At 30.7% G+C, this 16,156-nt stretch overlaps 3 protein-coding genes across 5 annotated transcripts in view; all 3 read left to right on the top strand.

Annotated features, from left to right (window-relative positions):
* The window catches only part of LOC113004279 (enhancer of rudimentary homolog), a 202,537-nt gene extending 188,128 nt beyond the window's left edge, over positions 1-14,409 (top strand). Inside the window, exons 1-3 of one of the 2 annotated variants that reach the window (XM_039455804.1) lie at positions 11,580-12,050; positions 13,721-13,808; positions 13,967-14,409. In XM_039455804.1, coding sequence (XP_039311738.1) covers positions 12,015-12,050; positions 13,721-13,808; positions 13,967-14,187 — 345 coding nt within the window. In that variant the 5' untranslated portion in view covers positions 11,580-12,014 and the 3' untranslated portion in view covers positions 14,188-14,409. Of the gene's footprint in view, positions 1-11,579; positions 12,051-13,720; positions 13,809-13,966 lie in introns of those variants that run through there. The other variant, XM_039455805.1, reaches the window with a different exon arrangement.
* LOC105199741 lies at positions 596-3,950 on the top strand. Of its 2 annotated transcripts, none has more exons than XM_039455800.1 (4): positions 596-1,207; positions 2,510-2,835; positions 3,047-3,179; positions 3,263-3,950. In XM_039455800.1, exons 1-4 carry the CDS (start codon positions 1,106-1,108, stop codon positions 3,314-3,316), a joined length of 615 nt encoding a protein of 204 aa, XP_039311734.1. In that variant the 5' UTR covers positions 596-1,105; the 3' UTR covers positions 3,317-3,950. The 2 variants fall into 2 exon arrangements, with proteins under 2 accessions (XP_039311734.1, XP_039311733.1); XM_039455799.1 differs by having other exon boundaries at positions 936-1,207; positions 2,510-2,964; positions 3,263-3,591.
* LOC105199742 (E3 ubiquitin-protein ligase RNF8) lies at positions 4,188-6,929 on the top strand. The gene is made up of 4 exons (XM_011166963.3): positions 4,188-4,613; positions 5,015-5,870; positions 6,049-6,477; positions 6,863-6,929. The coding sequence occupies exons 1-4, from the start codon at positions 4,509-4,511 to the stop codon at positions 6,907-6,909; spliced, it is 1,437 nt and encodes a 478-aa protein (XP_011165265.1). The 5' UTR covers positions 4,188-4,508; the 3' UTR covers positions 6,910-6,929.
* Positions 14,410-16,156: the final 1,747 nt, after the last annotated feature.

Genomic DNA, 16,156 nt, shown 5'->3' with positions numbered 1-16,156 from the left:
CGACGCGAACAGACCTTATAGTATAAGGACGTTGACCACTAGAGTCCTATATAAAGAGAGAAGCGACATCGAACCCCCACCACAACCTTCAGTATCCAATTGAGTCCTCCACCACCATTTTGGGACCGCTCTAACGTCATCAAACACCATTCGTATCATTCTACAAACAGCTGTGGTCACAATATGGCTGCTCGCTTAGCCAATCAAGTATCAATCAGATTACCAATCAGAGCTTCGGACATCAATGTTGCTTCTCTCTTTATATAGGACTCTATTGACCACCAAACCACCAAGAACGATATGACCAATAGGAATCTTATGTAAATCAATCCGTTTGTTTTCTGTTCCTGAACTCTCTAAATAAGTGTACACTTAAAATGAAATAGATAGATGTTTCAAAGTTAGCGAAAGCAAGAAGGAACGTTCCAGTGCAGTCTAGTGCAGGAATAGAAAACAAGCCTAATATGACGACTATGCTGCATGTTTGTTGGTCCAGAAATCTTATGTTATACCGTTTGTTTTCTGTTCCTGAACTCCCTGAATTAGTGTGCACTTAAAGTGAAATAGATATATATTTGAAAGTTAGTGAAAACAAGAAGGAACGTTCCAGTGCAGTCTAGTGAGTCTAGTGCAGGAATAGAAAACAAGCCTACATAGTATACATTTTATGTAAAATTGAGTTTTATTGGGATTGTAACCCGCGAAAAGATTACGAGACTTGATAGCGTTTGTATCTCATAGCATATTGCGAGGCACAGTGCTTCTTCTTTTTCTTCTTTGTTTTGTTGGTACTCGTTCCCAGGCATTGAAAGCAAAAGCAACGATATGACCATTACTTGTTGAATCAAAGTAAGCTTTTAAGAGTATAAAAGTGGAATCGAAGATCTAATTAACGCGTAACATAAAGCTATAATAATGATTGCATCAGCAATTCTGCAGAAAAAAATTGTTTAGTAATGAACATACGTCCGAACACGTAACGTAACGGCTCGAAACAAAGTGCTGAGACAGCAAGAACTTCAATATTTAGTGCAGGCTCAGTCAGGCCACGGCTTTGATCAAATCGTTTCAGACGTAATTAATGTATCTGTAAAACTACGAAGTGATGGAGAATTTGAAAAGAGCCTTTGACGAGGAGCCCAAAGTACTCGTACCGGTTTTAATAAGAAATGACACAAATGAGTGCATATGTATTAACAAAAATGAGGTAAGCAACATGCAGCCATTTTGCAATAAAGTAGTTGTGATATCATGAAATATTGTAAGCACAGTTATGTGTCCATTTTTATTAACAAAAATAGACTGCAACCTCAATTTTTTTTTTTAAACTTGAAAAAAATAAAAAAAAAGTTAATCCGAGATCAAAGCTGAGCTGCATTGGTAGAAATAGATCATCTGTGCCTTGCAACTCTACACCCATGTTTATGCTATTGTAGAAAACTTGAGAAAAATTCTGTGTGCATAATAAATATTTCTTTTGGTAATACTGAAGGAGACGGTCTTCCTCACCGATTTTGATGAAATTAGGCTCATTCGATGCGTTTTCACATGAAACTAACGAATCTGGCAGAAAAAAGTGTCGCTCGGCCACACGAACCGAGATATCAATCGTCAAAGTTAGCGATTGTACAGGTTAGGGTTAGAATATCAGTCATCTCGGCGTAATGTAACGAACTGAGCATGCGCTGTGATAGAAATATGCACGAAATTTGAAATGCTTATTAATAATTATATCACTGCCACATTTACTACACTTGCTTGTATTTGCTAAAACATTATGTTGGATTAAAAAAATTATTAGTTTTTGTGCAATGTAGATTTTTTTTATTAAGGCATGAAAACAATTTATTTTATAAAATTAATTAATTTAATTAATAGACACATTCCACTTACAAATAGATATCTTGAAACGAGGTCTACATATGTATTGCTCCCTCCACATGAGTTTGCGACTTTCCACACGAAGGGAGGTCCACCCCATTCCCACCCCCACTCATGTGGAGGGAGCAATACATATGTAGACCTCGTTTCAAGATATCTATTTGTAAGTGGAATGTGTCTATTAATTAAATTAATTAATTTTATAAAATAAATTGTTTTCATGCCTTAATAAAAAAAATCTACATTGCACAAAAACTAATAATTTTTTTAATCCAACACAATGTCTACTTTTTATTGAACATTTGTATAATATATTTTATAATTAACAGGGAGGGAGGAATAAAATATACAATGATGTAATTATTAATAAAGAAACGTTTCAAATTTTGTGCAAATTTCTATCATAGCGCATGCTCAGTTCTTTACATTACGCCGAGATGACTGATATTCTAACCTGTACAATCGCTAACTTTAATGATTGATATCTCGGTTCTCGTGGCAAAGCGACACTTTTTTTTGCCAGATTTGTTAGTTTCATGTAAAAACGCGTCGAATAAGCCTAATTTCATCAAAATCGGTGAGGAAGACCGTCTCCTTCAGTATTACTTATAATTTTATTTCTTTTCAGTTTAAAATTGGACGTGGAAGAGATAATGATCAGATTATAATGAATTTCTTAATATCTAGACAACATTGTGTCCTTAAATGCGAAGATGAAGATAATTGGACGATTGAGGATTTAAGTTCTAATTCAACATTTGTCAATAATGTTGTGGTTGGTATTGGCAAAGTACAAAATATCTATCCTGGTGATATCATACAATTTACTCCTTGCAAAAGGTTTCAATATGTATTTAGTCTTATTGAGAGAGGGCATTACGTTAAGAACCAATGTATAAATGAAGAAATAGAAGATAAATTCTTGCTTGAAATAATCAAGAATAAGTACAAAAGGTTAGAGCGAGTAAATGCAGATTTGAATGAATATAAGAGAAGAGTTTTGAAACTTGAATTGAAGTCGAAGCTTGAGAAAAAGAAAAATAATCAGGTGGAAAAAACACGACATAGAGAGAACAGCTTGAAGTAAATTAAAAACATTCCTGTTTGATCTAATATAGAGATTAATAATATGCATGTAAAAATAAAATGTAAATTTGACTTTCAGTTACACTCAAACAATGTTAATCGCAAAGGTGAAAGAACTCAAGGAGTTAAAGAAAAAGTATAAGAAGCGAGTTAGGGAGTTAAGGATTGACTTATCAGAATGTCGTAGGTGGCCTAAAGCAACATTGTTAGAGGCAAATATCCAACTTTTTAGGCAGAAAATATAAAATCATTTTACTATTTAGATATTTTAATGTAGAATGTCTGTATTTTTTAGACTCAACTTAAGAAATTAACAGCCAAATTGGAAAATTCTTCAATAAGCAAATAATAAAAATCTTGATGCTATTGAGGATTACAATCTTCATGATAACGCAAATGTTGAAAAATCTTATTTGAATCATCATGGACTTTTTTAACATTTGCATTATCATGAAGTTTTCAATTTGATCAAAACCTATCATCTGATGAATCTACATTGGAAAATGATGTATGTCAAGAAAATTCAACAGAGGTGCTGAAAAATCCAGTAGTCAATTCCACAAATAAACAGAGAATTATCTAGAAAGTGTGTAGATTTTATTAAAGATACTAAAGTTATCCAAATTTATTAAATCTCCATCTCTAGAAAGATGAAAGAAAATCGAGTATTCTATTATAAGCTTTAAAGATAATACGAAATAGTTTTTGATTAAATTTATTTTTTTTTTATTTTATTGTAACGTTTTTTTGTTCATTGATTTATTAGTAGTTCTTGGTTCATTTTGATTCTGGGTTCATTTGTTTTTGGTTCTATTTTTTTTTATTTTAACATAGGTCATTAATGTTTCATAAAATAATTGTTTATTATATTTACATGAAGAAAAAATTATATATGTAAAAACACTAAAACAATTAGTCGATAAGACAGATGTATTTTCAAAGTGTACAATTTAATAAAGAATACACGAATTACTTTTCCAAAATTGTGTTTTGCTCGTGTTCTTTATATATATCTTTTCATAGTTAGCGCGAAGAACTTTTCAACAATAATGTTTGTTCTTTTTCCACATCTGAAAACGTTTTTTCGTGGTTCATCTTTTCTCTTTTTCTTTCACATTTGAACCCAATGTGAAAAAAATGCGAGTTTTATCTTGGGATGTGAAAAAAATTTGGGGCGTTTATTTTTCCACTAATGTCACTTCTTTTCGCTAGAGGTCTCGCCTATCGACATTCAATGTCGATTCGTATCTATGAAGTATATACACGCAACACATGGTTTTCTTCTGCCGTATTCAAACGAACCAAAGCATGTTGTTTGTCGCGATATATTGTGTTTTCTCAAATTAAGTTTAAAAGAACGAATTATTGGAATTGTAGCCCGTGAAAACATTACCAGGCCATTTGATAGCGTTTGAATCTCACAGCTTGCATATCGCAAGGCAGTGCCAAGTAGTGCCAAGACAACACGAACTTTAGTATGTCAGGCTCAGTCAGGCTTTGATCAAATCGTTTCAGACATAATTAATGTAGAAAACTACAAAATGATGGAGAATTCGAAAAGAGCCGGTGACGAGGAGCCCAAGGTTCTTGAACCTGTGTTAATAAAAATCGACACGAATGAGTGCATACATATTAACAAAAACGAGGTAAGTAACATGCAGCCATTCTGCAGCAATGTAGTTGTAAGTCGTAAGAGATTGTGAAATATTGTAAAGCATAGTTCCATTTCTATCAACAAAAATAAACTACCTCAATTTTTCTTATTCTTAGAACTTGAAAAAAAAATAGAAAGCAAGCTAATCCAAGATCAAAGCTGATTTGCATTGGTAGAAATGGACATACAACTATGCCTTGCAACTCTTTACAACTCTTTGCAACTCTTTACATTCTGCCTTACAACTACATTTATTCTATTGTAAAATCTTAAAAAAATTCTGTATGCGTAATAAATGTTTTTTTTAAACGCATGTTCAAGATATTTTTAGAATGCTGCTTGTCAAATTTCTTAAAAGTATAGAAATATAATTTTATCTTTTTTTTTATACAGTTTAAAATTGGACGTGCAAGAGACAATGACGAGATTATAGTGGATATCGCTATATCTAGAAGACATTGTGTCTTTAAATGCGAAGATGAAGATAAATGGACAATTAAGGATTTAAGTTCTACCTCAACATTTGTCAATAATGTTGTGGTTGGTTCTGGGGAAGTACAAAATATTTGTCCTGGTGATATTATACAATTTAGTCCTAACGAAGCATTTAAATATATATTTACTCTTACCGAAAGAGAACGTTATATTAAGAAGCCACGTATAGATGAAAAGATACTCGACACTGTACTTGTCAAGCAGAGAACATTCGCCGAAAGCCAGGACTGCCAGCGAAAGAAATTTAAGGATAAGCTTGAGATAAAACAAAAGGAGCTAGTCGAACTAAAGCAGCAGCACGAAAATTTGTTGTTGCAACAAACTGTGGCAAAAGATGATAAAGAGAATTTATTAAAACAAATTTCAATACTAGAAGATAAAATAAAAACATGTAATTCTCAAGAGGAACATTTGAATAAAATGTATGCTCAATTATTAGAAGAATTGGAAAATGAAAGGCAGAAGTTCGAAGTGACATTAAATGAAGAGAAACAGAAGTGGCAAGAAGCATTGGATTTGAGTAAGCAAGAGAAAGAGACGTTGGAAGTAAAAATGAAAAATCAAATGGAGAAATGGAGAGAAGAACAACAAGCAGAATGGAGAAATATGATGGAAAACAAGGTGAAAGAAGAAAAAGATATTCAGGCCCAATTATTGAATGAGAAAAATATGTTGCAAGAGAAATTAAAAGAAACAGAGAAAGCTTTAAAGGAACAGGAAGCAAAAGCAGAAACTTCGCAAGTGATATTTAATGGTGCGTTTAAATATATTTTACACATGTATACAATGCTATTTTTTAAGTATGCTTTTCAATTGGAAAATACAAAACGATCATTTATAAGCTTATTTTTTTATATCTTTTTCTAGCATTTTTGGCTTTTGATGAGTGTTCTCCGCTTGACAATTATTACAGTGAATCATTTTCTTTTCAGCAAGTACATCAAATGAAACTATTGCAAGTACATCAGACTGTATATTCTTAAATTTGAACGATGGATATGAGGTTCCTCAATATGAAATAATAGATACAATAGATCTAACTGAATTGAGTCAAAATATTCTAGAGACTAATGTTAAGGAGAGTGTTCTTGGAAAAGTGAGCGATATTATGGATGAACAGTTAACGTGCGCCATATGTTCAGAATTATTTGTGAAAGCAACGACATTAAATTGCGCACACACATTCTGTCATCACTGCATAAAATCATGGAATAGGAAGCGGAAGGATTGTCCTGTCTGCAGGAAGCCAGTAATATCGATGATTAGGTCGTTAGTTTTAGATAATTTTATTGACAGAATGATCGATAATTTGCCCCCCGAGCTTAAAAACAGAAGACAGGAAATTATACAAGAAAGGGAAGGTAAAGACCTCTCGTAATTACAGGCAACTTTTGAGTTGAATTTCATGCACGTTTGTTTTTCCTTTTCTTTTCCCATTAAAGAAACAGAAAAAAAGTTTCATCTGTACAAAAAGTTCTGCTGAAAAAATACACTTTATAATACACTTTCATGTTGGCGGATTTTTTTTTTAAGTATTTTACTTTTATCAAAAATTTTTACAGATGCAAAACATTTATAGGATATTTCCATTTTTTCACTAAAAAGTTATAAATCTTTACGCTTCTAAGAATCTCTAATAAAAACAAAAAACCTTCAACTAAGATAAAAATCCATCAAAGTGGCAGCATTATTTATATATTAATATATGTGTTATTTATATATGATGTATGTACACTTCTGTTTCAGTATCAGAAATGAAGAAACCTTCGAAAACAGTATTAAAGCGATGTTGAGTTGGATGATAAGAAGATAATATAACATTTTATTTTTTACATTAATTATATCCTTAAAAGAATGTCATTGACATATCCTTAAAAGAATATCATTGACATGATAAGCGATGATCTGTGTTGGTGAAGATTTGCTTTTTAAGTACTTCAATATTCTAAAAATATTAAAATTTTTCTTTTATAAAAAAATCCTTTAAAATCTTTTTTTGTATTTCATCGTTTTATTAATTTTCATTGTCATTATATATATTGGTTATAAAATACGTCGTTGTATGTGTTGTGTATAAAGTATTTTTATAAAATATTTTTTTACTTATTTTGCGTTCTTATACTTCAAACCATGTAAAAAATATCTATACATTTCTCCCTAACGATATTCAAAGTATCTAAAAAATGTTTGAAATCTTGTTAAATTCCGAAACTGTTTAAGGTACATAATCGCATAATGCATACATAAAAATATATAGAAAAAGGCATAATTTGTGGAAAAATCAATTAATGAAGCTAATAGATAAAAATAGAATATAATTTTTTAATTCAGTGATCTCATCATGTGCAAATCTAATTTTGCTCTATAAAAGCTGTACATAATGGATCAAAAAACTCGCCCAATGTATTAATTCTTTCCTGGTAAAATTTTTTTTCTATTTTTCGTATTGTTCAAACTTGCAGAATTTCTGAACAGTTTTATAACTCAGATTTTGTTATACGAATTGAAATATTTCAGAAAAGTTTACATCTTTTTCCAATTTTATATATATAAGTTAATTATGAAATATTTTAAGATTTTTTGCTTCATAATTTTGGTAAATTATTATAAAATCTAAAAAAGTTAAAAGTATTTTTTAGAAATTATGGAATGTGAGATCTTCAGAATTCACATTTATGAAAAATTTTAAGAAAAGATGTAGATTAAGTATTTTTGAAGAATGTTCCAATTTGTATAAAAATGAGAATAATTTTCACCAAAATTCACATTAAAAAAAATTTTTGAAATTTTTAGAATCAAGACTGTATTATTTACATACAACCTTTTACTGCGCAAGTTGACAAAAATTTGTATCTTTTATAATATTCTGTAATTTATTTATAAAAATGTAACATTTTATTAGAGAGAAATCTGAATAGCCATGCCCACGATTTAATTAATTTATAATAGTAGATACGATTTTTCGAGACGTCATTTCTATATCACGGATATTGAATGATATACACTGATATACACAACGATGCCAATTGTTTTTTTTGTTTTTTTTTTTTTTTTTTTAATTTGTGTCTCACGGACACGCGTCGTCAACCTGCCCAATGGCTTTGAGGTTATTTGACGCAAAGGCAGTGGTGTAGGGTGCCTGTATATATGTATAGGTAGAAATAACTCGCACTCCCGAGCCTAGTACTTAAATAATCCTTCCCAATTTCTTGATAAAATTAAATATGACTCTAATCTTCTCCCACTTTTCCCGCTTCAGCATGTCAGATATACTTTCAACTCCTTCCAGCTCTTTACTACGTAGATGGTAGAATGTCTCATGAGGCTTGTTTTCTATTCCTGCACTAGACTGCACTGGAACATTCTTTCTTGCTTTCACTGGGTGTTTACGATACCTAATCGGATCTCGGATTGGATTGAACAATGGTACTCAACGTAAGTATAGAAAATTTCCCTAGGCTAATCGGATTGACGATTGCTGTCTCAATAGTAATCCGATTGATGACGAAAGCGTGGAGACCGAGAAGCATGCTTGAAAAGTAAGGGCCAGTTTCACAACCATCGGTTAATTTAATCGGCTGATTATTCTATCGGAATTGACCAATTATATTTGTCGTTAAGTAGTATTGGCCAGAAATAACCAATCATGGTTGACACTTAATCGATCGGTTAAGTTAATCGGTAGTTGTGAAACTGGCCCTAAGGGCCACTTGCACCAACGCCGATTAACTAATCGCCGATTAAGTGTCAATCGTGATTGGTCAATTTTACTTAACGACAAATACGATTGGTCAATTCCGATAGACTAATCAGCAATTAAGTTAATCGGCGTTGGTGCAAGTGGCCCTAAGTCTCTTTATTTTTTTAAATAATAACACAAAAAATCAAAGATTAAGTTAAAAATAATGATTTAAATTTAGATTTATTGTAATTTTTTTTGTCTAAACACTGGATTTTGTTTAAATTTTTGTTTGTAAAAATTAATTAACCTATTCTAAAGTTTGTGGTTATATCCGAAACAAATCAAAATTAATAAAACAATTATTAATTGTTAGGTACATATTAAAGCATATAATATTTCAAGCATATCATATAGAATTCCTGTTTATTATAAACTTAGTAACAAGCCTCATGTCTAATCCCACCACGGTACATTCTGTGCTCCAGCTTTATAGCGTTTTTCATTGGGAAAACTAGTGCGCACTGAATGTGCACTTACTGCAGGTAATTGGGTGTTTCCGTTGGCACCGTCATCGCGCGAACCGAAATGTCCAATTGCCAGCAGCGAGTGCACACTCAGTGCGCACTAGTTTTCCCAATGAAAAACGCTATATATTTAGGCCTGTTCGTGTTGCTGCCCTTTTTGAATTAATTTCTTTGTCGTCTTTCTCTTTCTTACGATCGAATATATATTTATCTCATCTTGAGTGCAAAAATTTTTGGGGATTTCAAGCAACTCGAACAAACCTTTTATCTCATCTCGAATGCAAAAATTTTTAGGGATTTCAAGCAACTCGAACAAACCTTCCGTTTGTTTTCTGTTCCTGAACTCTCTAAATAAGTGTACACTTAGGGTGCAGTCCCATGGAGCATATCAGGCGTATCGCGGATTGCGCGTATCGAAAATCTGACCAATCGCGAACGTTCCGCTGCTTTCGGTACGTGAACGTTTTGTTCCTACGGTCCCATGAAGCGGAATTTGCGTAAGCGTATTAAGCGGATGCTCAATCACGAAACGAATTTTGTTATTTCTCTCATCCAAACAGTCTTGTGATTGGTGAACCACTGATCCGCTTACGCGAATTCCGCTTCATGGGACCGTAGGAACAAAAGCAGACGGAAGAATAGGAGAATATTCACAGTATATATAAAGTGAATTTTATTTAAATATTAATTTATTTAGTATAAGTAAATAAAACATTTGACTTTTAACAGGTGCAGAATGAAATCGAAAACAATATTGCTTTCAATTGCTTTATTAATAAAACGTTTAAAACGAATAAATTACGATGTTTTTACCAGGCATGAAATACATCGTAAAATTATTAATCTTTATGCGCTTTATTATTTAGCATTAAAAAACGAGAGAAAAATTGCGCATAAAGGAAAACGGAAATATTGGGTCAGACCAATATTTGTAATTTGCAATTTGTAATTTGCAATTCATAATACAATATTTATATCCGTATTTATATTAAACTGAAATAATCAGTGTAGACTAATCAAAAATATGCTTCGTCAAATTCTAAACTAACCTTAAAATATTATAATTAATAAGTATTACAAAAATAATATTTTAAAATGCTATATGCTACTCACAGGACTTATATTTCCTTTGTTCATAATTGTTTCAATTGTATCAATTACAAGAAACTGCTATTTTTCTTTATGTTAACCTCAATCCGCTCTGATCCGCTCGATTGAATACGCTAAAGAATAACTTCGGCGGAACGGCAGCGAACCAAGAACAGCGGAAGCAGCGGAACGTTCGCGATTGGTCAGATTTTCGATACGCGCAATCCGCGATACGCCTGATACGCTCCATGGGACTGCACCCTTAAAATGAAATAGGTAGATGTTTCAAAGTTAGCTAAAGCAAGAAGGAACGTTCCAGTGCAGTCAAGTGCAGGAATAGAAAACAAGCCTCTTTTATCTCATCTCGAATGCAAAAATTTTTAGGGATTTCAAGCAACTCGAACAGACCTCATGCTATCTCTTCCACCATGATTTCATGTGCGAGGCCCTGAAGAAGAAGAAGCCATTATAAACATGATGTAAGAAACAAGGTGAAACAACGCGCATCGTCGGCGGCTCGATGCGCGGTAAGAGGCGTGGCTCGATGTGGTGAGCCAATGAAATTTGGGTCCAAATATATCCGCGCAATTTGAATACGAAACAATTATATGTAGTCACACGTACTTAAATTGTAGATGTTAGTTGTTAAAAAAAATAATAATTGTAGTTGTTAAAAAAAATAAATATAAAAATGTAAAAATACTTGAAATTTGTTATCTTTAACACAAATTACTGTTTCAATAAACACTGTTGTTATAAACATGAAATACAACAATTTAGCCATAGACATAAGCTCATTCTTATAATTTTCCAAATTTCTTCTAATCCAAGTTTAAAAAATTTGAAATAACAATTATCACAATTTTCATTAATGTACAAAGTCTCAACTTTATCTTCACGTTCTTCCTTTTTTAGTAGCTTTGAATTTCTCCGATTCACCGATTATTTCCAATTCACGTATAAATACAAGTATAAATACGTCTCAGTACCGGAGCCGTAGCCATATTGAATCTTAAAATTTGGACCCACTTCTGATTGGTCTAGAGTATGGTCTACTGCGCATCTGGTTACTTGTTTCACCTTTCTTCTTACATCATGCTTACATCATGATTATAAACGAGTCGTTGGTTGGCTGTATACCAGTAAGCGTGTTTGTAATAGAGTGAAAAAGCCTGGGGATTCGCTGGTTGGCCGTGTACCAGTAAGCGTGTTTGTAATAGAGTGAAAAAGCGCGGTCAGGATTGCTGATGCAATCCTCTTTATTTTTTGTGCAAGCATATCTCGTATTCCTATTTAAGTCTTTTTGTTTCCTATATAACTACTGAAAGCAAGATAAAAATACCTTGGTTACTATGGTCAAATCGTCCCCGCCACGTTGACACTGGGGACGGGTACCATTAACGTTGAGAAGAAGAAGAAGTGAAAAAGCGCGGTCAGGATTACTGATGCAATCCTCCTTATTTCTTTTGCAAGCATATCCTGTATTCCCATAAGAAATACCTTGGTTACGTATATATACAATAAGATATAATTATACAATAACGTTGAGAAGAAGAAGGAGCCAGAGAAGAAGATCGGTATCGCTCAATATCGGTATTAAGATATGGCGACAACACCCGAATCATTTGTGGACGAAAGAGTAAGTTCACCCTCTATCCTCCCTGTATCAATATTTATATGTATACAATGATTATATTATAACTTTATTCGATTTGAATGAGACTTTGGCTACATTCCGTTTCATGAAGGATGCACGTGGTATATCATTTTGTCCTTGTAATCCCCCAAATGTTAAACAAGGACGAAATGATACATCATGCGTATCATGCGTGAAATGGAACGTAATCAAAAGCAATTCTTAAAATGCTTCTTTTAGAGGTCATTACAACTTTTCCTCTCTCACAAATCTTGTTATAAATATTAAATAAATAATTATTTAAATAAAATAGAATAATGAGATCACTTTAAAACACTTGTAAAAATGGATTTTGGCTATTCTTTTTTCGCTTAACAATCAACAAATAGTTGTAAAAAACGTGTAAAGTGAAGTCTATTCACACAGGAAAACACACTGCTGTTTCGAGTGAAAAATATGCTTTTACGTATAAAATTCAAAAAAACTTTATTTGCGGCCCATTTTTATAAATTTGGTAATACAATTAAGTTATATTTTTACAATAAAATACATAATACCGAAATGTTAACGTGTAAGACAAAATTTTATCGTCAACATGTCACGTTTTACGTCTATTAATTCTTTCTTAATTTTATTAATTTTTTTCGCGATACTACGTTGCCACTGTCAACGCAGAGTTTTCAGCTGAGGAGCCTTAAATAAATAATTTAGCTCAATTATTTTAGTGTTACTTATTCCCTTACAAATGTTACTGTGTACAAGTAAAACGTATAACTTTTTATAAAATTTAAATTAAAACATTTCTTATTCTGTAAATTATCTCGATCAATTTTTAGTATAATGTTATACATAAAAAGATCTTACGGTGGACTAAATTTTATATTTTTTCTAGGTCCTCCATTTTAGTTATAGCTATTCAAATATTGAAGTTTTTTTTACAATTTTCTCATCTTTGAAAGCTTGTAAAAAATGAATAGAATATCTCATATTTAAATAATAAAACAGATAAATAAAAAGTACTTGTATGTAGGTACCCAGTTGGCACAGAGAATTCAAAAAGAATTCAAACTTATGTCATCATTTAAAATTCATTTTCAAATGTAAAAATAACTCTTTTGAAGAAAAGAATTCTTTCTACATTTCAAAATAAACACTAAATTGATGACATAAATTTGAATTCTTTTTGAATTTGTGTGCCGACTGGGTATACATATTCAAAGTATCATTAATTCTTTAACTTTTCATCTAATAATGAACGTTTTGGGCTCACTTGTCCTTTTCCAACAGTGAAATGTTCATTATTAGATATGAAGTTGAAATTATAATTACATCTTGAATATGTACACTCATATGTAAATGCTCTTTATTGATATACCTTTGCTTATTACTTATTGTTAGCATTATAACACATGTAAAGCTAGAATTACATCATCTTAAATGTGTTATTATTATACATATCTGGTACTATATTATTCATGTAAAAAATTAATTGTTTTTTCCTCTTTGTGATGAAATTTTAGATTAAACATAAAAAAATGTATAGAACTATATAGTATCTCGGAAAGAATCCAATAATGTAAAAACGTAAAAACTATTAACTTTAGAGGAAAAAGTTGTAATCTCTAATAGTTATTAAGTTTATATTTTAATTTACATTTTTTATTTTATTTTAGTATAAAGTATTTCTAATGCTATACCCTGACGTCGGATCTAACAAAGGAAGGGGGTTCAATTATAAAAGCATCAATGAATGCATGGAAGGTAATATATTGTAATTTATAATATTAAATTATGAATTTTATTTAATCTATCAATTTTTATGAGATATGAGTCATAATCATTTGTTTAATATTTGTTTCATTTGTTGTATATCATTTGTTTATATCAATCATTTGTAATATATCATTTGTTTATTACAGGTATTTGTAAATTATACGAAGAGCATCTAAAGAAACAAGATCCAAATGTTCCAATCGTGCCTCATGACCGTGATAAATTATTTGATTTCGTCGAGCTAACAAATATGTTGTGTTTAATAACCAACCCTTCATTTGTCTATATTCCACATAATAAGAATTGGATTAAAGAAAACCTCGATATTTTCATAAAGAGAGCTGCGGAACATGAAGAAACTCTGTAAATTTAAAATAAAATTTAAGTGTACTTGAAAATTTACAGAATTTGCAGAAAAATCGAAAGCTGATGTATACATTACGAACAAAAATGCAATTGAAATAAAGTAAAATTTATAATTATCTTTTAATTAGTAAATAGACTTGTAGATCACTTTATTTATTTTTCAATCTAAGTTTATTATATCTCTAATTGAAATATTATGTCAAATAAAGTACCATATAGCACAGAATACAACATAACATTTCAGCAATATTGCAGCAACATTATAACAAATATTGAAGTTGCTGCAACATTATTAGAATGTTCTGCGTTAGATCTAAATGAATTTTTGCACGAATATTTTAAATTTCATTAGTATACTATATGTAAACATTTTGATTTAATTTATTGATAATGCTATTTCCTCACCTTTGCAAATAAGTTCTGCAAAACTCGATTGTACATAAGAATTTAGAATAACAAATCAACAAAATAATTTTTAAACCAGTAAGTGAATTTTCAAATTTTACAGATACTCAAACATAATACTAGAATATCATAAAATTTTTATACTTTTGTTAGTGTTTTGAAATTTAATCCATACATTCTTAAACTATTCATTTCTTGTAATCAATTTATTATAGAAATCGAGATATAAAAATATTTTTACTTAACTCCCTTTTGCTTTAAAGATATGAATTTTTATTTGAAAATGTGCATTTCTCTAATCTTGACGGCTATAATAAGTTAAAACACAATTTTTTTAAATTAAAAAAATTTTTTAGAGATATTAATGCATTCAATAATTTTTATATACTCATGAAAATTAACAGACATTTAATAACAGATCATGGTGCAAGAGTCCATTAATTTTGGTATAAAATATAATTTTACTTTTCTTTCAATTTAATTTAATTTTATTGACAACCAATTAATGACAATATGAAAAAACTTATTACTAATTAAGATAAACATACAAAACAAAAATCAATTTGGTAATAAAACAACTCACTGTCTTAGTTGCTAAAGATTTTAACACTATTGAGCATCCGCTTACGCAAATTCCGCTTCATGGGACCGTAGGAACAAAACGTTCACGTACCGAAAGCAGCGGAACGTTCGCGATTGGTCAGATTTTCGATACGCGCAATCCGCGATACGCCTGATACGCTCCATGGGACTGCATCCTCAGTTTCAAATATACGAACTCGTAGCTGAGCGTTTACTATCCGAGTTAACGATTTATATTATCTGTGACCTCCGTGGGTGACAAACGTCAATCTTTATTGGACTATCTATTGCTATAATTTGCAAATTATTGTTGAAAATATAATGCTATTCCGCATTCCGCAACAGCAGTAATTTAAGAAATATTAATAACCCGATAGGCACATTATGCAAATATTGCATAATAATGTCATTATAAATTAACGACAAATGAATAATTGTGTTAAGATGATACGTCAGTTTTATCGCAATAAAATTTCCAAATAATATTTGTCAAAAATTAAACAAATTTAAGTTTGAGGTATAAATATTTTACAATTATTTTAACAACCATTTGATTCTTTATTTAAACCGCTGAATATGTAATATTTCATGTTGCAATATTTCCAAATGTTTTATACATAATACAGCTAAAATATATTTTTTTAATTATTAAACAATTTCTAAATTTAACTTTGGAAATATATCATTAAGATGATTTGCCATAATTTTGCTGAACTACTTTCGAAGCTATTTGCGCAAACAGTTATTAATATTTTATAAAAGGTCAAGATCTACATCTATTTTTAAAAATATATCTACATAATTACAAAGTATAATTTTTATGCAAGATTTTGTTATTTAATAAATGTTATCCTACTGAGGAATTGTTTCTAGTATAATTGAAAAACATTTAAGTAATATAATATAAAGATATTTAAAAGACATTCTTCAAAAAATCATTTAGACATTCTTAAACATATTTATAATTTTTGTATTGTCTGAAT

The sequence above is a fragment of the Solenopsis invicta genome, chromosome 12 (assembly GCF_016802725.1).
Source record: "Solenopsis invicta isolate M01_SB chromosome 12, UNIL_Sinv_3.0, whole genome shotgun sequence".
NCBI lineage: Eukaryota > Metazoa > Arthropoda > Insecta > Hymenoptera > Formicidae > Solenopsis > Solenopsis invicta.
Note: the sequence above shows the minus strand (reverse complement) of the source record. Positions and strands in the feature narration are given on the sequence as shown.